The sequence below is a fragment of the Necator americanus genome, chromosome III, assembly GCF_031761385.1.
Source record: "Necator americanus strain Aroian chromosome III, whole genome shotgun sequence".
Lineage (NCBI taxonomy): Eukaryota > Metazoa > Nematoda > Chromadorea > Rhabditida > Ancylostomatidae > Necator > Necator americanus.
In genome coordinates, this window is record NC_087373.1 from 31,195,894 (window position 1) to 31,221,919 (window position 26,026).

The window sequence follows — 26,026 nt, forward strand, 5'->3', positions numbered from 1 at the left end:
GTGACATGCCCGATCAATCCGATCTGATCCGCTTCATGTAATTCTAGCGGCGCTTATGGCCTATCATCTTCAGAAGGAAAACATCCCATTCCAGTGGAAGGCCTCGCGAGCCATTCTTATACATAACAAAGATGATCGATAGGACTTTTGAAACTATCGTCCGATATGCTTGCTGAGTGTTTAACAAAGTATTCACCAAGATTATCCTCACGCACATATCTAGGACGCTGGTCGAAGCTCAGCCTCAAGCTCGATTCCGTCGCTGGTTCAGCTGCGTAGACCACGTACAGACTGCGTCGAGGGTCATAGCTGTTTGACGGGAATACTCCCTGCCCCTTGTTCTAACCTTCGTCGACTATGAGAAAAAACTTCTACGAAGTAGAAACGAATGCGATACTGTCAGCGCTGGTCGATCAATGTGCGTCGTATGTGAGGACATTAGCCAATTGCTACGACCGATGCACCGTTAGGATACAGCTTTTCCACCGCCCCCTCACCATATCCATTAGAGAGGGAAAGCGACAATGCGATACTATATCACCGAAAGCTATTCATGGCTGCATTGCAGTGGGTGATGAAATCACTTTTTTGGGAAGAAAGGGACGTACGTGTTGGTGGAAGATTCCTCTTCAACCTTCGTTTTGACTAACCATTTTGATTTTCACTAACCGAATTTGAAAACATCTTATATGACCATGGCGAGGAAACGAGTGGAAGAGATGCTGGGGCGCGCACGTCTAGTGAAGACGGCCCATCTAAGTATCCAAGTAAGTAAGCAATAAGCGGACGAAAAAACTGTCCGAATCGACATCTCATTAGAGCTAAATTTGTGGTTTGCCGGAACTTGTCTGGGAACTGTACGTCTAATAAATAAACAAAAAAATAAAACGAAGGAAATTTAAATTTGTAGCAACCTAGTGTTGCAGAAAATTCATTCGTGCACGATCCTCACTGAGTTACTGAGCACGTCTCCTGTAATGGGAAACAAATATTATCAAGACTTGTGAAATGTTGAGGAACTGTAGGGAAACAACAGAAACATATCAACAACAAAAGTTCACTAACAGCTCTATCTTCAGTAAGGAAGAAGTAAAAGTGCATTCAGTAAAGCATTTGTATATGTATGTATAGTACGTATGTATGTATGTATACATACATACATGTATACATACATACATACATACATACATACATACATACATACATACATACATACATACATACATACATACATACATACATACATACATACATACATACATACATACATACATACATACATACATACATACATACATACATACATACATACATACATACATACATACATACATACATACATACATACATACATACATACATACATACATACATACATACATACATACATACATACATACATACATACATACATACATACATACATACATACATACATACATACATACATACATACATACATACATACATACATACATACATACATACATACATACATACATACATACATACATACATACATACATACATACATACATACATACATACATACATACATACATACATACATACATACATACATACATACATACATACATACATACATACATACATACATACATACATACATACATACATACATACATACATACATACATACATACATACATACATACATACATACATACATACATACATACATACATACATACATACATACATACATACATACATACATACATACATACATACATACATACATACATACATACATACATACATACATACATACATACATACATACATACATACATACATACTACATACATACATACATACATACATACATACATACATACATACATACATACATACATACATACATACATACATACATACATACATACATACATACATACATACATACATACATACATACATACATACATACATACATATGTGTGTGTGTGTTGTTTCAGTCAATTGTTTTCTTAAATGATTTTTCTTCATGCCGTTTAGTATTCGTCTCTCATACTCAGTAAGTTCCATAGAGTATTTCCTACTTCATGGAAAAAAGTTAATATGCGTTTATGTTGAAACACACAGTTTATTGTCTACTGAAGGTGTTACATCCTGCGTTTTGAAATCACTCTACCTAGCACCAAATTTCTTTCTACTCTCTGCTTCTTCTCCTGCTTCCTCCTCCAAATCTTTGTCTTCTTCTTCTTTTCCGTCCACACTCATGTTCTCCTCCTTTCTCCCTTGCGACCGCGGCCCACTCCAGCTCCCTACCCCCTTACGACACCCTGTTGAAAAAATCCCAAGGTACTCTTGGACTTGCTTTGAAAGGCCATGCATGGTTGGGTGGTTCTCTCTAACACATGACTAAAGGTAACCTTTCTAATCATGTGTTTGATACAACCGGAAGCGAATCTCGTATGCTTCTAGTATGCTCAAAACGGATCGGATCGTGTGGAAATAGGCGGCGAAGATTCTGATTGTATTGTTCTTTAGAAGGTTCTTAATATTGAATTTGATAAAAGCTCGGTGAGACAAATGTTCGTTTTCAACTCAACAATCAATGACCCTACGAATGCAACCAGGTAAGTTGGACATTGTTCGGTACGACAAAAATAGGTTACCAACGAGCTTTCATTAGACTCGGATGTTTCAAAAGTGAGGTTTTCAGTAATGTTGGCAGTAATGTTGGGCATTGCTCTTCAAGCTCGCCATATAAAAAACAAATATAACCAATCAACGTGATTTCCAATTTATCAGTCAATATTCTCTACAATTTATGCGATAGTCACATCTTTAAATTTTGCTCTAAAAACTGTCGTATGACTCTCAGAGACTGAAGAGCTGTGCACATGATTTCCTTCCGTTTCTCTACGTCATGGGTTGCATCTCCTGTAGGTCGCTAAGGTTTGTCGAACCAATTAAAGACGCTGAAATTCCTTGTTAACTGTCCACACTTGCATTAGTGCTGCTGTAACAGATTGTTTTTAGCAAGGTGAAAAAACAAGAACTCAACTGTCATGGAAGGCATACATATGTTGTATGTTGAACCGGGATTGCGGAAAAACACTGAGGTCTTTGTCTTCGGTCCCATCTTAGCCACCTCGCAGTAGGAGTTGCAGCTCTGTGGACTTGTATTACACTGCTGTTACCTAAGTTGTGTTGCCTTCGTTACTAATTCGCAGAACTGCACGAACTCTGCAAGCAGCTTTGCGTAAAAAAAAAACGATTTACAATTTATTTCTTCCCGGTAGAACCTTCAGTTTTTTGCATAGTAAAAAGTAACTACCCGCTGTATCGCAATGATGTAAGTAAGAGATCAAAACAAGAAGACGAAATGGTCAGAAAATACCAATTCAACGTTTTGTAGAGCAGCCCTTCTTCTACAGAAGGCTTCCAAGCTATTTCTCGAAAGCTTTCTTCGCTAAATTATCACTTCAATCCAGAATCGTTTGAGGTTCACGAACGTGTAACTGGCCTCTACAGTGACTTGGGTGGCTGGCCGGTGTGTCAAGTCAGTGCTTTTATCCTCCCAGGAGGACTCTGGTAGCAATTTATCGACCCCGGAGGGATGAAGGGCTTGGTGAGCACTAGGGCGGACTCGAACCTCCAATCGATCGTGCAGGAAGCGGAACCTCTAACCGCTACACTACACCCCCTATGAATAAGGGAAATGTAAGTAATGTAATGAAGAAACATTTAGACACGTGACATAATGTGCTGATGGCTTATAAATGCTAACTATTAATTCTGTAACATTACAGAAACTCTCAGCCTCCTTGAGGACGTCTCCGTTCCCAAGAAATCACTAAATTATAAAGGAAGCCGGCGCACACGTCAGAGAAGAATTTTTGCAAGAGCAGAAGAATTGTCGTACTATATGCAAAAAATAAAGTTATCAATATTACATAGTTTACAACAGTTTACAGTCAGTAATAACATTTCTTTGTCAACTCGCGTAGATAGTTTAAATGTCGTTAGGTAAGGAGGATTTCTAACAATTTAGCGATGAAAGCTTTCGAGAAATAGCTTGGAAGCCTTCTGTAGAAGAAGGGCTGCTCTACAAAACGTTGAATTGGTATTTTCTGACCACCCTTATCCTGTAATTTGGAAGAAATTATTTTTTCAAAATACTAATTCAACATTCTGATAGGAAAAATACTCACAACAATATATTGAGAAGCCAACTGCTTTACATTAAGAATGCTCCAAGTCATCAGACATTAATCCAGTGAAGGTGTAAAAAAACGGTGTCATGTTTCAAAGCTTTGAAGCATATACGAGTATGGTTGCTAGCTACCCTTCTTATACTAAATAACTGCAATCAGGCATTTGAGTATACGCTCCTACCATAACTATAAATGGTTCCTGTTACCCAAATATTGCAAAAAAGTGCCGTTGCCGAGCACATTACCAAATATCTAAATCAATCCCATTGCCAAATATGTTAAATACAAAGAAGGAGCGTAGAATCATTGTTGACAGTCCTCCGTTTGATTACGCAGAACTTCCGGACATTGTCAACTTTAGGCAGGGTCGCTCGTCGCCAACAGACAGTTCACGCGAGATGCCAACTCTCGCGGACTGTGAAACAGTAAAGAATGGTTGGATCCTGTGCGAGCTTTAGCTGGAGATCGAAGAGGTAGGGCAGAGCTGTGCTCAAAGACGATGTGGCCCGACGAGGATGAGATAAAAACACTCTGAAAGTTGTATGGTAACTTCGAATTCAGAATTTCTCCATTCTATATGATTATCACCATCGACGTGGGAATAGGGTGATACAATCTCACCTAAAGTAATCACGGCTACTCTGTATTCAAGGCTAGAACGCAATGCGAAAGCTAGAATGCGACCACATGGGAGTGAAGGTTGAAGACTGTAGGACAGCGGCTGCACCACCTACGCTTTGATGGTGACATCCTTCTTATAACATCTAGCATCACCCAAGTGAAGCGAATCCAGGCCAGTTTTGACGAAACATGCGAATGAATCGGTCCTCACCTGCATCTGGTAGAGACGATATTCATGAGAAACGCATGGGTTTCAGATGCTCCATTTACTCTCAACAGGGCGAACATATCTTGTGTAAACTAGCTATGTTTATCTGGGGCGGGAAATGAGCATTAAGAACGATTTGGTCACTGAGCTGGGCAGTAAGAAGCGACCGGCTTAAAGGAGCATCGAGGAGAATGAAGTGAAGAAGACAAGGAACAGCCTGCTCCGTGCTCACTTCTTTATCACCACCTTGTTGCTTTGACCGAAATCTGAGCACCTAGCAAGTAAGATGAAAATGCGGTGAACGTCATTAAACACGAAATCGAAAGACTGATGCCAGGAGTACCACGCTCTACGTAAGTGATTTACGCGATTCGAAGTTCTATCCTTCGTCAGAGATCGAAAACTGGGTATGTCACAGCATTTGCCAAGAAAAGCAATATAGATTTAATGCATACTTGCATGTACAAACAACAAAATTATAATATAAATTTATTTGAAGGGATTATACGGATCTGTCAACATTCTCGAATCCCAATACCTCCGTTTCCGTCTCCCATTCTAGATCCACGTAGGTGAAATTCCATACTTGAGGTTGTCCAAAGTGATTTGCCACTACCTTTGTGGTTGACCAGCTGAAATTTTGTTTACCTTAACATGAAAGTAACAGGGAACTAGGATTCTTTTCTATCCGCTAACACTTTCAGGAACCCGGATACGTAACAGGTCGACAATTCCATATCTATATAAAATCAGGAAATTCATTCATTGAGACAAGTCTTTTCAAGAAGCTAGACAATGTTGAGTGTTTCTCATTTGTTTTTCATCTCTTTACCTGTTACTAAGGAATGGAAAGAGTTTTAAAAAAAAGTGAAGAAGTTTAACCTACTCGAATACTGGTAATGGATCGTATGTCGGTCCACCCCACGCCCTAAATCGAAGCTTCGAAAACATCTCGTAGTTTGTGCCCTGCAACAGATGTAAAAACCTGTTGACGTAGAATCTACCACGCTATATAATAACGCGCTTAGTCCTTGTGTGTCTGTTTGTGTGTGTTTGTCTGTGTGTCACAAAAATACTCCATAATGATGCAAAACTCTGCTGACCGAGCATTTTCGTGTAGGAGAATCGGACCCTTTCTGTTTACAAATGCCGGGCCAATAAGTTGGAGATTTCGGTGCATTTCGTCCAGTTCTATGTAGTACTTCTCTGCGTTGATGGTCTCGCTAGGTTTCAAAGAGCTGTAGTGGATTACACATGCAGCACACCACCATACAGTCACCATGGTCTTCCTCGGTGCATTTATGGCTTCGGGAAGTGCTTCGGAGCTTCATACTTGCTTATCCATTGAGCAGGTTGCTTCCTGTTGTCGTGAAAGATCCATCCATTTCTTATTGCACGTAACAATACGATCGAGGAATGGATCGTTCTTGTTACGTAACAGAAGCGTTGAGCAGATCTCAAAACGGCGGTTTCTTTTGCACTCGCTCAGATCATGCGGCACCCACTTGTTCAAACTTTTCGCCCCTCCAATTTTTTTCCAAATGGCGGACGATTCTTGAATGGTCAATGCCTATTTCTTGAGCAACCTCTCTTGCTGTCTTAAGCAGATCATCTTCTATGATTGCCTTCAGCAGGACGTGGTCAACTTCGAAAGGGTGGCCACGACCTTCTTTAACTTCGAGGCTATCGAAGGACATCGACACAACGAAATCTTTGGAACCAACACCATACTGTGGATTCGGTGGTGCTTCCGTCATCCCGAATAGCGTTGATATTTCAAGCTGCCTGCACCGCAGACCTGCCCAGATTGAGCTTGTAGAAGAGGATTTGGTGAAAATTTGCCTGGACATCTTATAATACCTTCGAAGTCTTGGTACCGACCAAATACTGATTCTTGTTCGAAATCACCTGAGCGATAATAACCACATCAAAATGCGCTGCAAAAAGCTACACGGCTTCTAATAATAAAGATGGGTGTAAGCGGAAAAAATTTGTCGTGAAGATGAGGCAACGAAAAACGCGCATTGTTTCTGCAGCAACGTTTCACCTAATGTTTCACCTGGGTGAAGACTAACGGATATGTTTCATGAACATGATTATGGTGTAAGTTACAGTAATACTTGCTCAGACACAATCTCCACATTTATTTCTGATTTTATTTCGTCTGACTTAATTTTTTAAGTATACAGTATGTTGTTGAGAGTACAGCAAGTTAGAATGGCAAAAATATAAAATTTGACTGAGATCTTAGGATTGAAAGCAACAGAACACTTCATACCTTGAAATCGAAAGCAGCATGGTCACGGAATCCCATTTCTTTCCATTCATAGGTGCCATTCGGATCATTCAGATCACCTCTTGCTGATATTCCTGCCTGAAAATGTTTGAACGTGAATCTCCAATCATAGCCATAATTATTATATCGCTCACTTCTGCTGTATACGGTAGTGGTGTGCATTTACAACGAGAGAACTCGTCGTGTGTGTAATCGTTATATCTGGAAAGATCATGAAATCTTTCCAGAATAAACTTTATAGTAGCATGCTAGGATGATTATGTATGTGAGCAAACCTCATGAGTTTTGTGAGGGTGTCGATATCGACGACTTTCTTGTGATCCCTTTCGAAAATTTTGGCTCGCGGAGATGAATCCCATTTGCACCAGTCGTATTCTTCAGCCTTGATAATCGCTATCAAAAAAAGTACGGGGGAGGACCTAGGATCACGGAGATACTAACCACTTCGTTAACTCCAGTAGAGATACCGATATCCTTGAAAAATGGTATATTGTAAGACGGCCAGTAGGAATAATTCTTTAAGAACCATGTCATATCCTGCATTCTTACGGAACCACTAAAAAGTGTATGATCTCTGTTCTGCAGAAAAAAAGGATTTTAAGAGACCTACGGCGTTTGCTCAAGAATCCAAAACAGATCCTTCTCGGGGATTTCTTTTCCGGGCTTGAATAACTTGTAATCTAACACATCCCACTGGTTGTTGTAGGTGCCGGAATTGTAGCGGGAGAACAGCTCGACCCATTTCCTTGGTGTACTAAATATATAGCCATTTTTGGTACCGCAGGACAAAATCGAGAAACGCCTTGTTTTTTCTTGAGTATCTGAGATTGGAAGACTGTTGGTCTACTGATTAGACAGAGCTATGCTGTTCATTGTTATAATTCGCTTTGCCATATTTTTCTACATTAGTCTTTTCTCGAACTTTTCCTTCCCAACTTTTCCTAAACCTGCATGTACTACAAAAATATATGCACTTCACTCCTCAAAAAGCTATTCCTGCAAAATTAAGAATGAAAGCGTTTAATTTTACCTGCTGAGATAATTTGAGATAGTAGACCGGATCCAGCAGAGCACTTGACCCTCGGGTTTGATATGGTTGTAAAGTGAGTTTTTGAAGATATCTATTGTGGTTTCGAGAACTCCCTGCAGAGAATTAGTATAACTCAATGAAGCACTCACAGAATGACAGAAAAACCCCAAAATTGAAAAAAAAAACTATTACGTCTAGGAGTTATTCACACATAAATTATAGCACCTTACTTCCACTTATGTTTAATTTTTTCATGATTTCTAGGGCAATCCTTCTTGATTACGTTTCGAAGAGCACATCGATGGTTTCTGCTTGTTCAACTGCAGGCTGCTTTTTTTCAATGCAGTTGTTTTCATTTTTAATTTCTACCTATAATCTCTGCCGTAGTATTCCTTAATAATGTGTTCTTTCAGGTTCTGATCATTTGCATTTTCGAATTTTTCGACTTTTTGATAGGATTTTTTTACCTGGAGTTTTTCTCTTTTTTCAATTCTTTAATTCAGTTCAACCTCAAAAAGAAATCAGGAGAGGTACAGACCGTCTTAATTGGGACATGAAACTTAAGATATTCTTTAAACCAGATCTACAAATTTCTGTGCATTTTTTTCGAGAAATTGCAGACAGGGGATAGATGAACTCAGAAATAAACATGCCAAGCCTCCGCTGGTCAAATAAAAGTCGTCCGTTGAAGCTAGTTGACCTGGATATCCGGAGAAAGTAACTGTATGACCCGGGACTTCCTTGGGATCTGAAACACCCAAAGAAACGTCAATGCTTTTTTTTTCCTCACGCGATCATTTCCTCTCATTAACATTACGTAGTGTCAAAACGCAAACTTACCAAATGCAAATTTATACAACTTCAACAGTCTTATCATCCAACTGAAACTTGACATAGTAACATGGGAGAAAAACAAGTCCTGAACGTACACTCTTTCGTATAGATAAGATTTTATATCTATAATGTGAAATTGTATGGTTCAAAACGACGTTTACATACACCATATTTACGTGATACCTTATTTCCTGGCGCAATTTTCACCAACGCAGAACATCGCCCTCCATCTGTTGAATCAGATGTTTTATTCAAGTACTTCTCTAGATCAAAGAGATCTCCATGAAGCTGCATCATGCTAGAAAAAATAAGATGCTGACGATCTGCTGGCACATGTACGAGAAGATTACAACGCACTAGATAGGAGATAGCTCGAAAGCAATTCGTGGTGTTAGATTTTCCCTCATGTAAGAATCACGAAGACCCGTGAGTTGTGCGAATGTGAGATTCACCTGAAAACCTTGATCAGAAGGTCATATCAGGAACGGTGGGGTAACACCTGCGCAGCTTTGGGGAAAGGCGTCCTCCGTGAACATTTATCTCAATTTCGGGCTGATATGCAAATAATGGATGTGCTATATTAAATATTCTCCCGGTAAATGCAGAAATTGCAGACTTGAGGAGCAATTTGTCCCCTCATTCTTATAAGTACAACGCAGCCGTGCCGCCGAATTCATCAGAGAGTGCAGCTTCCCAGCAGCCATGGCCGCCGTCGCGTTAATTGAACGTCAGTTTGGTTGGTGGTGTTAGGAGACGAATGTGTATTGGGCGCCGAATATGTTCAATCGAGTGAATGCGGAACTCTCTGCATACGCTCATCCCCTTCTTGTCGAACACCCTCTTCCCTTCATTCTGGTCAATCGAAACGGTCTACGGACCAACAAATTCGACGCGGACTATAGATGCACAAAGAAAACCTCTAGCAGAAAAAATCAAAGAAAAAATCACGTACATGTCGCCAGAATAAGTCCGTAGGCGGCTTCGAGAGCACCTCAGATCGCATCCATTCCAGATTTTTAGTTAAATACTTGTAAAGACGTTCACAATAGTGACTGAAATGTGCACAATTCAGTAGAAGTTGAAAGAGAACGGTTGTTAGGAAGACGCACGTGTGGTTCTTGCACATTTCTTCCATTGTATTTCTGTAATGAAAAGATATTAGCCGACGGGTCAGCTCACCTGCAAAATGGTAGGAACGTTTTTGTTTAAGGAGCAAAGTATAACCAATCACAATAGATTAGTTTTCGGCAAATTGGAAAAATAACAATTGTTCTATTATTTGATGGTGATTTTCTGCATTGTTCACTACATGTGAAAAAGTACTGTCAGTTTGAACTACGCAGTATTTATTGTTGTCTGTTTGTTCCACTTAGTAACACCATTACAAGACATTTTAGAAAATTGTGAAGCAAAAGGTTAAAACATCTACTCAGATTATTAATTGCCTTTTCTATATCGTTATTATCTCGAAAAAAAATAGAAGTTGATCCACTGAATGTAAAGATTTTGTTTACAAAAGGGTTTTTTTTTCAGAAAACGGAAACACCGGTGGAACAGCGCCAAATCGCTCACCTTCGGCAACCCCGGCCGCATAAGACTGCACATCATATGGGTGTCCTGTGAAGGTCTCAATCTCCAATATAGCCCATCTAAACATATCGAAATTAAAGAAGAACTCGGAACTTGAAAATAAGTGATTGAAAAATGCATTCAAAAAAATCAAATATGTTGTTTATACATGTTTTCTTGTGCTTACAAACTAACACAGAAACCTTACCCAGCTACTACACACAGTTTCTTCTGTAGAATTGCCAAAAAGTTGAGTCTGAAGAACTAGTTAGGGGCAGCAATTTACAGCGACTTGCAAAGCTGCTTACCACATAAATATGAAGTTCCAGAATTTGTCCAAGTAGTGCACAACTCGATTTGAGTTTATATAACCTTTTTAGCGCCTGTGAAATATAAGGTGTACAGTCGGGTTAGAAAGGAAGGCTCTATCCCACGGCTATAGATATGATGTATGGACAGTGTTGTTGTTCATGGTTGTATTATCGAGATTAATAAAGAGAAGAGTGTCTGGTGTTTAACTTCAATTGGTGTTTGAAGTTAATGGATGCACATGCCACCCGTGCAGTAACTTGCGGGACCACCCGATGTCAGTATCGAGCCGGTGTTTTTATCCTCTCAAGCAAGCCTTGTTACAGCTTATCGTTCCCGGAGTAATGAAAGGCTTGGTTAGTCTAGGGCGGTTTCAAACCATCGACCACGTTGCACCACTGTCGAAGCAGTGGTGCCTTCCACCAGCTACGCTACACCTAAGCAATGTTGCAGTCGCATCACAGCAAACTGGAACTCGGCGTAGTTGCGGGTGCTCTCAAAGCGGCGAAGTGTAGAGAGTAGTTGACTTCCAGGTGGAGCCACTAGATTCACTGGAACTGCAGCGATAAGATGAGCTAGCGAGGCTCCCACCAACGGCTCGCTTAACGTCACCTCTTCGAGTGCAGCGACAAGTTTAGTGCACTACACTGAACTCGACCCGACTATAAATTTCCATTTTTTCATTTTCTTCAAGTAGTCAAGGACTTTGAGGCTTCTGACTAAACGGATATTCGGCGACCAATGTTTGATGGTGATTCAAATCTTTGTATCAGCTTTGACACATGTTTGAGTCAACATGCTACAGCAAGAGCTACCCAGGTTCTTATATTCATACCTCCTTTCCTGCAAATCTACCAGGTGATATAGTCAGGTCAAAACGACCGAACTTATAGTACAGCTTTGTAAGATGTTCCGCTATCTTCAGCTGTGCTAAAGAACTACACAAGTGCCTAGCCGCTCCAGTTCAACAGCTTGTACAGTTGTACCACAAGTCAAGTCGTTTTTACAGTGAATATATAGCAATTTACGACAGAAACATCATAGAGTTTGGGGTGTAGCTACGAACTGCAAGCGGTCAAAAATCAATGCGGTTCTTTCACCATTCTTTTCAAGTAAAACGAATAAATAGGCGGCAACTTCAGCGAGCATTGTAAATGAAACTTTGAGTTAGTTGATGGTGCAAAACTGATTTATTGTCAAGGAGCAGTCTTTGAACGTTCAACTTTCATTGCGCATCAAGAAGAACTAGAATCGTAATGTTCACTACTATGAAGTAGGTCCATTTCCACTTTATTGTAAGAATGTGCTTTGTGTTTACTTTTCCACTTCGGAAGCTGTATAAGTGGACGAATGCGCGTTTGCAGCTTAAGGATTTACATCTTTAGTAACCTAACGCGGAAATTGTTTTCTCTTAGCGATTATGCACTCGAGCCAAAACGACCTGTGGTGCAATTGTTCAGGCAATTGCGGCCGAAAGGGCGTGGTGCTACTTTTGCTCAGCCCCGCAGCACAACTGGAACTAGCTATACTCTTACCACGGTGTAACCGATTCTGTACTTGCACAGCAAGTAATGTTGTTTTGATCTGACTGTACTGTATCCTGGCAAATTCGCAATAAGCGCGAGGTGTGAGAACATGGGTGGTTGTAGTTGTAACTTGCAAGATTCCAATATACGGTTGGTCTTTATTCTCTTCTGGTGGTGGAAAGCCGTTCAAGGATACCAAAGTTGGTGAGCCCTTGCGCTTGAGCCCCCCTCCCCCCACCCGTTCGCCCAGGGTACCTCACGGATTCCTCCGTTCGAGGTTAAGTTGGTCACCCAAATCCTGGTATGCGTTTATCTACCGTAGCGTTTTGAGTCTGGGAAAAGGATCTCGCGTGAGGATTTCTCACCTTCTGTAGCAGGAGAATGACCTGCCAACCCACCACTCCTCATGCTTTTAAGGGCCATGGGTTTGAAGGTCTTGTTGTGTAAAATTCAGGCGAAATTCTAGTGAGCTCTGTTCCATCTTGTTTTTTTTTTTGTTTTATGGCACACCTGCAGGTGTTTTCAATAAATAAATGAATAAATATCTGCCAAAGTTGGTAAAAGAATAAAGAATAATCTGTCTAGCGTTAATCAATCCGCTCGGGACGCGCCATGTTCACTTCAATTCAGAATCGTTTGCCTCCCAATTTAGCTAAACTGTGCCATCAACGAGAGGGGCGCTAGGCAGGAAGGGTACCAGTTCCCACATCGGCAGCGGATGTATCATATCATCCTAGTTGACGTCGACTATGATCAAGAACAATTCTGCATTATAGTTCCTTACTATGGAAAACTATTCATCTAGCGGACATTACTTCCAATCCTTCTTTTCTGACATATCCAAAAGAACTAGTGGAATACTGTTCCGTCTCCATCTCGAGACTGTTATAAGAATTCACATTTGATTTTGGAAAAAGTATTCTTTGAAATTTTTTTGGGAAACTCACCCTGTAGTGTTTATCTGGTTGGTGTATTTACCTAAGGCCACTTGCGCTCCTTTCTTTTCGCATTCCTGAGCGTACTTAATCACCAACGGATCATTGTGGGTGCCGTTTAGACATACAGACAGATAGGTATATTTGAATCGTGATGTTCCGTGAGGATTCTTAGACTCTCGAGGAATTTGGATCCGCTGACAAAATCACATTTTTTGGAGTTAATTTTTAAAGAGAAAGAGAGGAGAGTTTGGCAAGAGCTCACATTGTCTTCGAGATGATTTCTGCTTTTCCGACCTTCGATACCTTTGCACGCGAATACACATGCCGCGAAAATCAAAAGCAGGCGCATACTCTGAATAAAGTTTGTGGTGGTGGAAAAATGCCAGGAGGACTTCTCGACAATCAAACGAAATATAATCAAGGATGCTTGGCTTTTGAAAGACATATTTAAGAAATTGAAATCAGTCCTATTTATAGTTGAAAAGAAATCTAAGCGCGACTGGAACTATTCTAAAGCGTCAAGCGATTAAAAATGATCACAAATAACGCCTAGTCTGCGTAAAACGAGTTATAAAGGATTTACGCGACGCGTCTTTGGTGAAATCGTGCACTGAGCTCTTTGTACAATATGCGGAGAATTCCTTATCCTCTTCTTCTTTTCTCTTTTAGAGTTTATAATAGTGTATGAATAGTATTAACAGATTACTCAATAAGATCCTTTTCCATCAGCCTCATCGTTCGTTTTGCTCCTCTCCTAGAACCTTTTTTTTTAAAAAACTTGCAGGGATTCAAGTCCCGTCATCCCCTATTTCTGTGTAATTAGGTACGATTAACGTTTGTTCTAACCGGAATCATAGTAGAATTCCAAAATCTCCTCTTACTATGCAACGTACACAAAAACTGGGAAGAAATCCAAATTCTGCAAACTGAAATAGTTGAGAAGATGCGCTGATATCAAAGCAAACTAATAAACTAGAAAAAATGTCTTTTGTATGCAGTTAAGCAGAATAATGAGATACATATTAAATCCTCACAAAGTATGATCTAAAAGGCTCAATCGATAGAGAACATATAGAATATCATCATGATCATGATCATAATCATTATATATAATATCATGATATTTAATAACGGGATTATTCTGTCACGTGTGTGTGTGTTTGTGTGTGCGCCACTACGATTTTACTTTAGTAACTTTAAAGGCATCACCCCACGAATCTGAGGTGGTGCAGATTTCAGGTGGAGTATTCGTATACAGGATGCGAGATTACGGAGAGGTGGGTGATTCCGTCCATTTCTTCCTAATTGCCGTAAAAAACGGCCCGGAAGATACAGTTCATTCGTTTTGGCGCACCATTTTGTACAAGCGGTTCAATTGGAGCGCGCCAGTCTTGTGCGGCGCCGCATCTTCCGGGCCGTTTTTTACGGTAATTAGCAAGAAATGGACGGAATCACCTCCCTGTCCGTAGTCTCCCATCCCGTATACGAATACTCCACCTGAAATCTGCACCACCTCAGATTCGTGGGGTGATGCCTTTAAGATAATTTCTAGTTGATAGTTTCCCTTACAACTCTAACTTATTTTACCTAATATTTACTTCGTCAAAGTTCAGACTTACAGAAATGATCATATTCATTGTTTGTTAGATCTCCTTTCCCAGCAAGAGATTAGTTGAGTGGTTATTTTTTGGAAAAAATTTGCTTTAATAATAGTCTCTCACTGTATATGAACTGTTCACTGTAAATCCTTTGCTTCATCTACCATCTTCATCTCTGCCTTTTTAGCTTTCAAAAGAATGAATACCTCTGTAGATCCAGCGGCAGTACCACGTGGACGAGGACGACCACGCATGCATGCCAATGATGCCGAACGGCAAAGAAATCACCGCATTGCCGAAATGAGTGTTGTACGGGAAGCACGCCTGAGCGCGAATGCGCAAAGCCAGCGAATTTGAAGACTGAATTAAGGCAGCGCAGAACGTATTCTTAGACAGCTGGAAGACTCACATCGTCACCAATTGTTTCGCCAAAATGAGAACACTGAGCAGCGTTTCATTAGGCTCATGACTATTTCACAGCGCCTACAAACATTGCGCCAAAACGAAAGTTGCGGAAGACCATCCGAACTTCTAACTGCGAATTCGATGCGGCAACGCAGACGGCGCCAAGCTTAAAGTGTAGAGGAACGAAGGGTACGCCTTTTTGAAAACGCGCAGAGACAGCAGAGACGCAGACAAAGCGAAGATGGTACTCAACGCTCCGAACGCTTGATTTTGAACCCTCACCATCAACGAAGGCAGCGTCTCAACGACAACCACGACCACCGAATCCAGCGATTGCACGCCGATGCTGAGAGGCAGCGGAGGCGGCGTCACGCTCCAGCAGAGACGATTGGTCTAACGCTTAAAACCCGAACAGCAGAAACTAACCGCTTAGGAAAAATGTGAAAAAAAAGAATTGTCATTGTGTAAACTGTGAGAGCGACACTTTTTGTGATGTGAAAGAGTAACATCTAGACACGTTCAGCGACTGCTGCAATTACGGCCGATTGGTCCTCGATTTATTCGAGAATTTCCCTGAGCCTGTTAAACAGTTTTTCTTAAGAGAAGGTTTCACAGATCCAGAACACAGACAGCGCCAAAGGAATACTTTGGAAAATATAAGGAACTCTAACTCAGCGTTAGCGATGGCCTTAATGGATGCACACGTAAATGTCCCGAGAGGACGAGGGCCTATTGTTATCGTATCCATGGCCAAATTTATCATCGAATTGTGTGTTTACATCCTAAGGCAGGACAACGACAAAAGTATGGCCAACTTTACATTCTTGACGCCGAAATGGCAGTTCAGCAGCGCCTTGAAATTGCTCAAAATTCGAGCTCTGATCCAGATCTCATGAGATTTCTGAGCGAGTGGTTTGCACAAAAAAAATCCTTATGCGCGGTCCTGCAAAATGATGAATGAAGCTGACAGAGCTGACGAAGAACCAGCGATACGTGATAACCGTCGACCGATACTACTCGTATGATTTCTGAAGAAAATAGGGGAACCGATATTGCGCTTGGTCAGTATGCATTGCCTACGGCTAATGAGGTCGCAATAGTAACGTTGGAGAAGAAAATGATGTTCCTCTTGCCAGAAGTCCTGTAGTTTTCCTCAGGGAGTCAGATGGAACTTCTTTATTAAATATCAGCGATATTGACAAAAGATGCGACCTTCTTACGTATCCGCTTCTTTTTCCGAATGAAAGATGTAGCTGGGATACAACGTTGTTGGAAAAAAGAGGCGCTTGCATCACCCAGATTAAGTACTACTCTTACCTGTTTTCCGTTCGTGATACTTTCAATCCGATTCTCCATTCAGACAAGCTCTGTCAACGATTTGCTGTCGATGCTTACGTAAAAATAGAGCAGAATAGTCTGAACCATCATAGAACCTATCAGGTCAATCTTCGCTCTGATTCATAAACAGTTCTTTTTTATATTCTTTTTCATATTCATAAACACAACAAACGTTTCTGATGGCAGCGGAAATCATGTGGTAGACGAGATAAAAGAGCATTTGAACACTCGATATGTCTGCCCACCTCAAGCTCTTCACGGTGTTTGGGTTTGCTATGCAAGAAAAACCTCACACTGTGTGCAGATTGGCTGTTCACCTACCTGGATATCAGACAATTTGCTTCGTCGCGGGACAAGAGCAACAAGCTCTAGATGGAGCACAATCTAACTTCATGACCCCTACCGCCTATTTTGAGCTCAACCGGCTATGAGCTAATGTTTTCGATAATGTCCAGCCGTCTGATATGAACTTTGATGTTCGCGAACTTGTTTAAATACCAGATCCCTGAGCATTTTTCATTCACAGCGTGCCATGCTTGGAAACCAAGAAGACGTGGAAGGAAAGAAATAGCACGTATTTACATGGTTTCGCCCCGAGATGTCGAACGATGCAGTCTCCGTATCCTATTGCTAAGCAGCAAAGGGAAGATGTCATTCGAAGACCTGAGAAAGTAGATGGGCACACGAAAAATAAGTAAGTAGCATTTCTCGCATTCCATGCACTGACTCAACCTTTCCTATATTTTGATGATATTTCCAAAGTAACTATTCATTGCTCAAGAATTCCAGTAAACTGGAACGAATAAGTGAACCATCTTATTATATGTTTTGTCTGTTATCCATATTGACGCAAATCCTCGCATTGCATTAAAGGAAGTGAAGAATGGTATTGTCGGATTTTCATAATAAATCCTTCAAGGTTTCTCCAAGGTGATGACAATACAGGATTCCTCGATGATGACACCTACTATCGTCAGAGTATTCAGGAAGCTGCGGAGTTTCAGGCAGCATCAACTTTACATAGTTTTTTTTCGCTTGCTTGCTCTGTTACTGTGGAGTCGCGAATGCTGAGGAGCTATGGAATGAGTTTTCAACATCGATGGCTGACGATTGCATCGTCGATGTCGTCGATCGGATGTTGTTGTTTAGCGGAGATTTAGCGCAAATTCTTGTGCCACCTGTGAATCAAAGACCTTCACTTTCCGATGTTCCAGTTGACTATCGTCAGCATGAAAGTGAAGGATCACGATTATATGAGTAATTGAATTCGCATCAAAAGAGTGCTGCTGATGATATCCTAGCAGCTACGGATCGCAATGACGGGCGCTATTTTTTCATTGATGGTCCTGGCGCAACAGGAAAACCCTATCTTAATAATTCTATTTACAACCTGGTCGTAGGACAGCGATGTCACGTGTTGTGTGTTGCTTGGACAGGAGTCGCAGCTAATCTTCAGCCAAATGCAAAAACGTTCACTTCAGCGTTCAAACTCAACATTGTTGACCGAAATCGCACATCTCTGATGAAACGACAACAAAAAGAAACACGACAACTTATGCCCACTGAAATTATCATCTGGAATGAGATTTCTACGACCCCGAAGTGCGCTCTTGTAGCTGTCGATGGTTTGCTGTGTGATACCGTGCAGAACGATAGGCCATTCGGCAGTAAGTTATACATCATAGGGGGCGATTTCCGACAAGTGTTCCCCATAGTAGAGTACGGGCAGCGAGATGACTTTGTGGATTCATTCGTGACAAAATCTGTTCTGCGGCCAGTTCTCAAGATTCACCGGGTTCAAGTTAATATACGAGCTCGAGAAGCTGGACTTGAATGGGCCAATTTCCTCCTGGACAAAAGCAATGGCAACATTAACGATGGCGAAGGACGCGTTCAAATTTTGGAGGAATTACGGCGTCAAGGAAGTGTCGTTACGGAGGTTTTCGGCGAGTTTATTAGTGCAGGTGATACGAATCTTTATGAACAGGCTATTTTGGCCCCTACAACCATCAGTGTCAGGCAGCCGAATAATGAAGCCCTGAAACGGCTATGCACATGCGGTCCACAAGATGTGCGCATTTACAAACGAACAGTCGATGAAGCACTCGAATCACGAAGGAAGCTCAGATGAATTGTGCCAGATGGAGTGTCTAAACTCGTTTGAACCTACGGGAATGCCACCTCACGAGCTACGACTGAAGAAAGGTGTTATCGTCATGCTTTTTTGTAGAGACCCTCGGGCGCTATGTGCTTAGATGTCGTTTCATTTGTGGGAACCGTAAAAACCAGCTAGCTATAATTCCCAGTACTGACAATTACTGGGCTAAAAAGTTGCCGTTCCGGCTACGAAGAAGACAATTCCCCGTATGTCTTGCTTTCGCATTGAATATCAATAAAGCCTAGGGAGTATCAATAAAGCCTAGGGAGACAGTCCTTCAGCAAAGTAGGAGTGTATCTGCCAGAAGACGTGTTTAGTGACGGGCGATTACACGTGGGATTCTGCCGTGCAAGAACTCCAGCCGGATTAAAGGTCCAGATATTCATGAAACATATAGTGTACAATGTCCAGATATTCATGAAACATATAGTGTACAATGAAGTTTTGCTATAAAAAATGCTACAGCTGAAAAGCAAAACCAAAAAGGAAGGTGATTGAAAATCTTTCTTCCTATTACGTCCTATTATATTATTCCTTAACATTATTATTATTATTATTATTATTATACTATTTTATTATTCCTTCCTATCTTCCTATTATAAGAATTAGAGCGTTAAGATATTATCGCAAAACTGTACCATAATGATAAACCTTATTATACAGAACTAAGTAGGTAACGCAGTAGGTAACCCCTATTTATTATGTAATTTTATTGAACATTTAATTGGATAACGCTCTACCACTCTCAAATACATCCAGAAACATACTTCAAAACCATGAAGGAGGTATTATCAGAATCCACGAAAGGAGTGTTGTCAGAATAAAACACAGATAAAAACCATAGTGATAAACTTTACTGTGGAGTGAAGCGTTCGTTATCGAAAAAGTAGTGCCGGCGTATGAAAATGGTCGGCTTTCATGATATATTTTACTGCACTGCATTATTAGGTTCCCAACTGGTTTTGATAGGAATTCAGTGGAACGAGCCATGCTAATCGCCGACTCATTGCAAAGTGTTCTCCTGTGCCAAGAGAGCGGTGTCAGCGTATTGAAAAGCTCTGATCTCATGAAACATTCCAGTACAGTGCATTAGTAGGTTCTCTATGACTTTTGTGAGAGTTTTTAATGGAGAACCCGTACTAACCGCAGATGCTTTGTGAGATGTTTTCAAATAAAAAAGGAGTGGTGCTAGCATATGGAAAAGCTCTGATCTTATGATATATTTTAGTGCAGTGCATTTGTAGGTTCTCTATTTGTTTTGATAGAACTTGCATTGAAAAAAGGCCGTACTGATCTTAGGTACTTGGTGAATCGTGCTCCTATATAAAAAGAGTGATGTCAGCGTATTCAGAAACTCCATTTCCATTATCTTTTTCGTGCATGGGATTTAGCAGGTTTGGTATTTGTTTTGATAGAACTTTCAATGGAAATAGCTCTACCACTCTTAGATACTTTGTGAAGCGGTTAAAATAGTCGATGTTACAGCTTTCTTATTTCTGCGGAACTAAGTAGGTCTCCTGATTCTTTTGTTAGAGTTTCAATTGCATGAAGCTTTACCACTCCTAGACATATCTACAAACATACTTCAAAACCATGGTGGAAGTGCTATCAGAATATTAAGGAGCTGCTTACTATTGTGATGTTCTTCTTTGTGCAGAACCAAGTAGGCCACCTAAGTCTTTTGTTGGACGTTGAGTTGGATGAAGACGTACCACTCTTAGATACTATAATGAGCATGCTCTTACATGCAAGAAAGAACAGTTTTAGCACATGAGGAGGCTGTTTAACGAGTATTTTCGTTACAAAAGTGAGCGAAATTAGAAGATTCCAAACCTGGAACAGCGTGATATACTTCACTGTACAGTAAGTGTGATTAATTCACCTAATACTTATGTGAGAGTTTGCACTGGATAAAGCCTTACCACTACTAAAAACAAGGACATGTACACTCCGGTTTTGAAGAAGCTGTGTTATTAGACCTAGATTAGAGCTGTGACTAATGTGTATGTTTTTTTTGTTGAATTTAGATATTCGTTATTATTTGACCTCACTTTAACTCGATGGAGGATTGTATGCACGATTTTAAGGTTTAAGGAAATGATAGATGTTAGCAAATACCGGTGCTGTTATCGCAAGACATATTTTCTTCCGCAGCATTAAGTAGGTATCTAATTCTTTTGTTGAATTTTTACCGTTACTAAAAATTTTGAAAGAAAATCTATTCATCTGAAGTTTTGCGAATAGAAGCGTATTGAATCAATGAGAAGAGTTGTGAAAGCAAATTGGAAAGTCTGAGAGTCTGGCGTCAGCCGGACGACCAGACTGGTATATATATATATATATATATATATATATATATATATATATATATATATATATATATATATATATTATATATATATGCATGTATATACATGCATAGATATGTATATATAAATATGCATATATAAATAAATATTCTGCAGTGTCTTTGACAGACTTTGCGAGACGCAGAACTGTGTCGTACATCCGAAAATGGAAGGGGATTGCAGTATCGGCAGTTATCTATCTGATCACCTGTCAGCTATGTGGGGTTGAACACATTGGCGGAACAGGAAGAGAACTATGTACTCGGGTAAAAGAACACCTAGATGGGCTCGTAAAATCCAAATTGTCGGCCCCTTTAGGTACTCATCTCAGACAGTTTCATGAAAACTTCCATTTCAACATAGTTGTCTCGATCTTGGCACGCGAATCCGACGTTCTGGTGCGGAAGGCATTGGAAGCGTTCTATATAACAGCGGAAGTTCCGACCATGAATCGTAAGGAAGAATGTGTCGTTGTGACTAACGAGCTGGTGCCGTATCAAGACCTATACGGGTTTTGACCTACGGGGTCAGATGCAAGGGGGATAGGGAGGAGAACTTGTTGTGATATCACGTGAACCGGACATGACTATAGGAAACACCGCCTTAGGGACGGCAGTCTATACCATCTTTCCTATCCACATGGATTTAGCAGCCAATACCGCTCTCTGAATAGGATATGTACAGAGACCGCAAAATTGGCAGAATTATCAAAAAGTACTATCATGCGCCCAAGATGTGATCGGGCAACCTGTCCAATTCTTCATGTCCTATTAAAGACCCACAAACTCTTCACTGCTGAATTTAGCTCAAACAACCCAGAGAATTTCAAGGCTAAACCTCTCATAGGCAATATTGGAGATCTCAGTGACAGAATATCCTGGTTAATTAACATTATTCTCAGCCAGCTACTTAAATACGTTCCTACTCGTCTCTCCAACACAGCCATGTTTACTGAACCCTTCCGCAAAGCTAGCTTTGGTGGGAATTGTGCCATCGAATCATTCGATGTCACTTCGCTTTACACAAATGTCTCCACCGATGTTGCTTCGCATGCAACATCAGAGCTTCCCTTTGACAACCACATGTCTCCTAATATATCAGGGTACATACGCGATACAACAAGTAATGACGCTGCTGGGTAAATTCCTGAGATGTTCCATAATTTGCAGGTCTGGGCAGAACTATACCCAGATTAGAGGCTTGCCCATGGGGCAAAGACTTACTCCTACATCACCCGCTGCTTTCATGTCAAAGGTCGAAAAACCTCTACGGGAAAGCAAACCTCTCTTGTACCGCCGATATTTAGATGAGTGTTGCATTGTATGTCCAGCGTATGCCAAAATGGACACTTGCTTCGGTATCTTAAATAAACAACACCAGTATATAAGGTTCACGAAGGGAAACCCAAAGACAGGTGGCTGCCGTTTCTCAATGTCCAGGTTCAGTTATACGGAGGAAATTAGAAAACAAGGTAGTACCGATAACCGAGTTCTGAGAACACTATAGTTCACTACCATTCGGCGCACCCCTGGAAGACCAAGAAGGCGGTCATCGAAAACATGTTTAAGACAGCTGCAGCAGTTTCATCTGACGTTCAAGGGAGCATAGCATCTGTGAATATGGCAAATCATATTGCCCAGTCTAATGAGTACCCATCAAAAGCTTCCCATTGAAAACCGAGCCATGTAACACAGTGCCGGCAATAAAAAGGAGAAGAGAAGATCTCTTTCTACCTTCCTTTTATTTCGGATGATATGAGCAAAGCGGTGTGAGCAAGCTTACGACAGGTTGGTCTACAGGATTCTCTACAAGACTGCGTGGTATCGGGAGTTATCTATCTGATCATCTGTCAACTATGCGGGGCTAAGTACATTGGCGAAACAGGAAGAGCACTATGTACTCGGGTCATACTTACACAGAGCAGCTACGTGGGCTCGTAAAATCAAAATCGGCGATCCCTTTAGATCCTCATCTCGGACAATGCCATGAAAACACCTGTTTCAACATAGCTGTCACGATTTTGGAATGCGAATCCCACGTTCTGGTGCGGAGAGCATTTGAAGCGTTCTATATAACAGCGGGAATTCCAACCATGAATCGTAAGGAAGAATGCGTCGTTGTGACCAACGAGCTGGCGCCGTATCAGGACCTATACGGGTTTTGACCTACGGGCTCAGATGCAAGGGAGATCGTTATTAGTTACTATTAGCGGTGCAACTCAACCAACCGGTGTTCCGCTAACATCTGTCTGCTGTCAAGGTGAGCACTATTGTGGTCTGCTTCTCTGACGTTGTCTTTAAGAAATATTCTTGCTAAGTCACATCTTCTGGTGTGACGAGGCGTTTGAGGGGATGAATTACACGTGTTCTCGATTTTCCATTCTCCGAAGAAGGCAATGACGCCGGCGTGCTAGCCAGAATATGGCTGAATAACAATCTCGGTTCTCAAGCAAAGAAGTGCACGATCCTAAGCATTGGTCTTGGAGGATGTATTAGATGTAGGCTAAAGTTATATAGCTTGAGAAATAAAGAAGATAGAGCTGGAACTTCTAATGCTTCAAAGCAGCATACCACGAATCTGACGTGGAAAGGACTTCCCATGATAAGCTTTTATACAGTGCCGCAGATTGCGAAAAACCATGTGGTTTTGCTTATTTCTCCATAGTCGTTGTAAAACGGCCCGGAAGCTGCCGTTTTTTTTACGACGGCTTGCATTGCAACGCGCCAACCTTGGCGGCGCCGCTGCTGAGGGGAACGGAAGGTGCATACAGATGCGCGTTCTAACGCATCTCGTGGGAACTGAAGCGATTACCATGCTTTTTCTAACGACTTTCACAGAGAGATGAGCAGAACTTTGAGTTTTTCCGCAATCTACGACCCTGTATAAAAACTATGAGAAATCCATACTAGGTCAGATTCATGGTATCCTGCCTTTATAAGAGCTTCAACCCTCTACAACAAGTTTTACGCCAAGATGCCTATGTACAATTGATAAACAATGGGAATGGAACAGAAGGTTGTGCTTTTGAATGCCAAGGGGGTTACGAAGAGGGAGAAAGAAATAACAGGGAGTTGGAATAGGAATAGACTTGTAAATATGAGATTCACAGATTTTCGACTGTGACAAATTTGTAAGAAACTGAAAAAAGCGAAGCACCATCATGGATCAGAGAGGCACAGCAAAAGCTTCTAGCAAACCGACGCAGAATTTGTTTCTACAAAACGTCTACCAGGAGAAACCAAGTGACTAAGCCAAAAGACTTGAAGAGGTGAGCATTGCTACAATCCTGTATTCTTCGTATCAATCCTCTGGGCGAAATTATCGAGGTTTTATACTCTTACTTATGTGGTCTCATTGATAGTTATAATGGTCGATGACGCAGAGTTCCGCGAAGAGGGGCGGCCCAAAATCCATTTCTCCACAAGAAGAGCGCGGGTGTTTTTTTTTTTTGTAAAAAGAGAATTCGAGTCCTGGCATCTAATATTGGGAACTTTGTAATGATAAAAAGGTACATTCATTTCAGATTTGTGTTATATGTAATGTTATAGGCGTTACATTCAAGTGCTGGAATAGTCTGTACACATACATCACTCCTGGCCCTAATCTGTTGTGTTTATCTCTTCCTGTTCAATTTTTCAAATTCAAGCCGGCGGTAGTGTGAGGACAGTTTAACTTTAAAGAGTTCACACTGTACTAACCATCTTCAAAGCTCTGAATTTCAGTAGGATCGTTGCACTACTGCACGAGCAATTTGCAGATTCAAGAAACCCCACTCAGCCGATTGCAATGATAGTTATGGGGCCACCCTGCTTGGCCATAGCAATAGACGATCGTGTGGAAATACGTGTTCTAATTTCTAATATGACCCTTGTGTAATACTTATAGAGAAAAAGCAGAGAAACATCTAGAAGTATGCCTCCTCTGAGGTTGAGGTGAACGCAAGCAAAGTAGAGGTATGAAGCGATACTACTGTTAAAAAAAAACGAGGGCTTGGTGCTATTTTGAGCCAACTCTAAAGTTAACTGTGATGCAGATGCTGAGAAAAGAATATGCATGCTGTCACAAAAAAAAACATATTCTATTCAAAACGTTGGAGAATGAACTACCTACGTGAAATTTTCAGGATATTTCGCTTTGGGGTTCCTTAGAAAGCAGTTTTCAAGAGAGAATTTGGAAGAACCTGATAAAACCAGTCTTTAGTTCAACGGTCAGTGACCCAACGAATGCGAGTGGAACTGGAAAACTGTTGATATGACCAAACTGGGTTACTGATGGATCTTTTCAGAGCTGCGGAAGGTCTCAGATATTTCAAAACTGGACTTTTCACGGGAACGGACAGGAGTCGGTTTGTCGCTTAACTGTTCAAGTTCACCATTTAAAAGACAATTATAATCCACATGATTTCTAATCTACTAGGCGCCAATTTCTAAAGTTTATCCCATTGTCGCGCATTTTTTTGTAATTTTGCTTTGAAGACTGCTGACGAACGGATCGAAATACACTGAAAAGCTGTTTACATGACTTTTGTGCTTTTTGTCTACGTCATGGTCCCTCACGAGCATGTTATCGAGTAATAGGATCGCTTTCTTTTGCCATTTGGAGACAAACTGAAAACCCTATGACTTTTTGAAGGCCATACTGCACATCCCATATCGCATCAG

At 40.9% G+C, this 26,026-nt stretch overlaps 2 protein-coding genes across 2 annotated transcripts; one reads left to right on the top strand and one right to left on the bottom strand.

Moving 5' to 3' along the window:
* Positions 1 to 5,518: 5,518 nt before the first annotated feature.
* Positions 5,519 to 13,867, bottom strand: RB195_011551 (uncharacterized protein; the record flags this gene model as incomplete). The annotated part of the gene is made up of 17 exons (XM_064193014.1): positions 5,519 to 5,648; positions 5,903 to 5,982; positions 7,295 to 7,390; positions 7,447 to 7,513; positions 7,588 to 7,694; positions 7,754 to 7,868; positions 7,923 to 8,066; positions 8,343 to 8,451; positions 8,992 to 9,090; positions 9,183 to 9,261; positions 9,360 to 9,474; positions 9,534 to 9,628; positions 10,129 to 10,228; positions 10,286 to 10,355; positions 10,749 to 10,825; positions 13,528 to 13,712; positions 13,781 to 13,867. 17 exons carry the CDS (start codon positions 13,865 to 13,867, stop codon positions 5,519 to 5,521), a joined length of 1,755 nt encoding a protein of 584 aa, XP_064050597.1.
* A 4,091-nt stretch (positions 13,868 to 17,958) lies between these two features.
* On the top strand, positions 17,959 to 18,990 carry RB195_011552 (uncharacterized protein; the record flags this gene model as incomplete). Its single annotated transcript, XM_013438622.2, has 2 exons — positions 17,959 to 18,094; positions 18,260 to 18,990. The coding sequence occupies 2 exons, from the start codon at positions 17,959 to 17,961 to the stop codon at positions 18,988 to 18,990; spliced, it is 867 nt and encodes a 288-aa protein (XP_013294076.2).
* Positions 18,991 to 26,026: the final 7,036 nt, after the last annotated feature.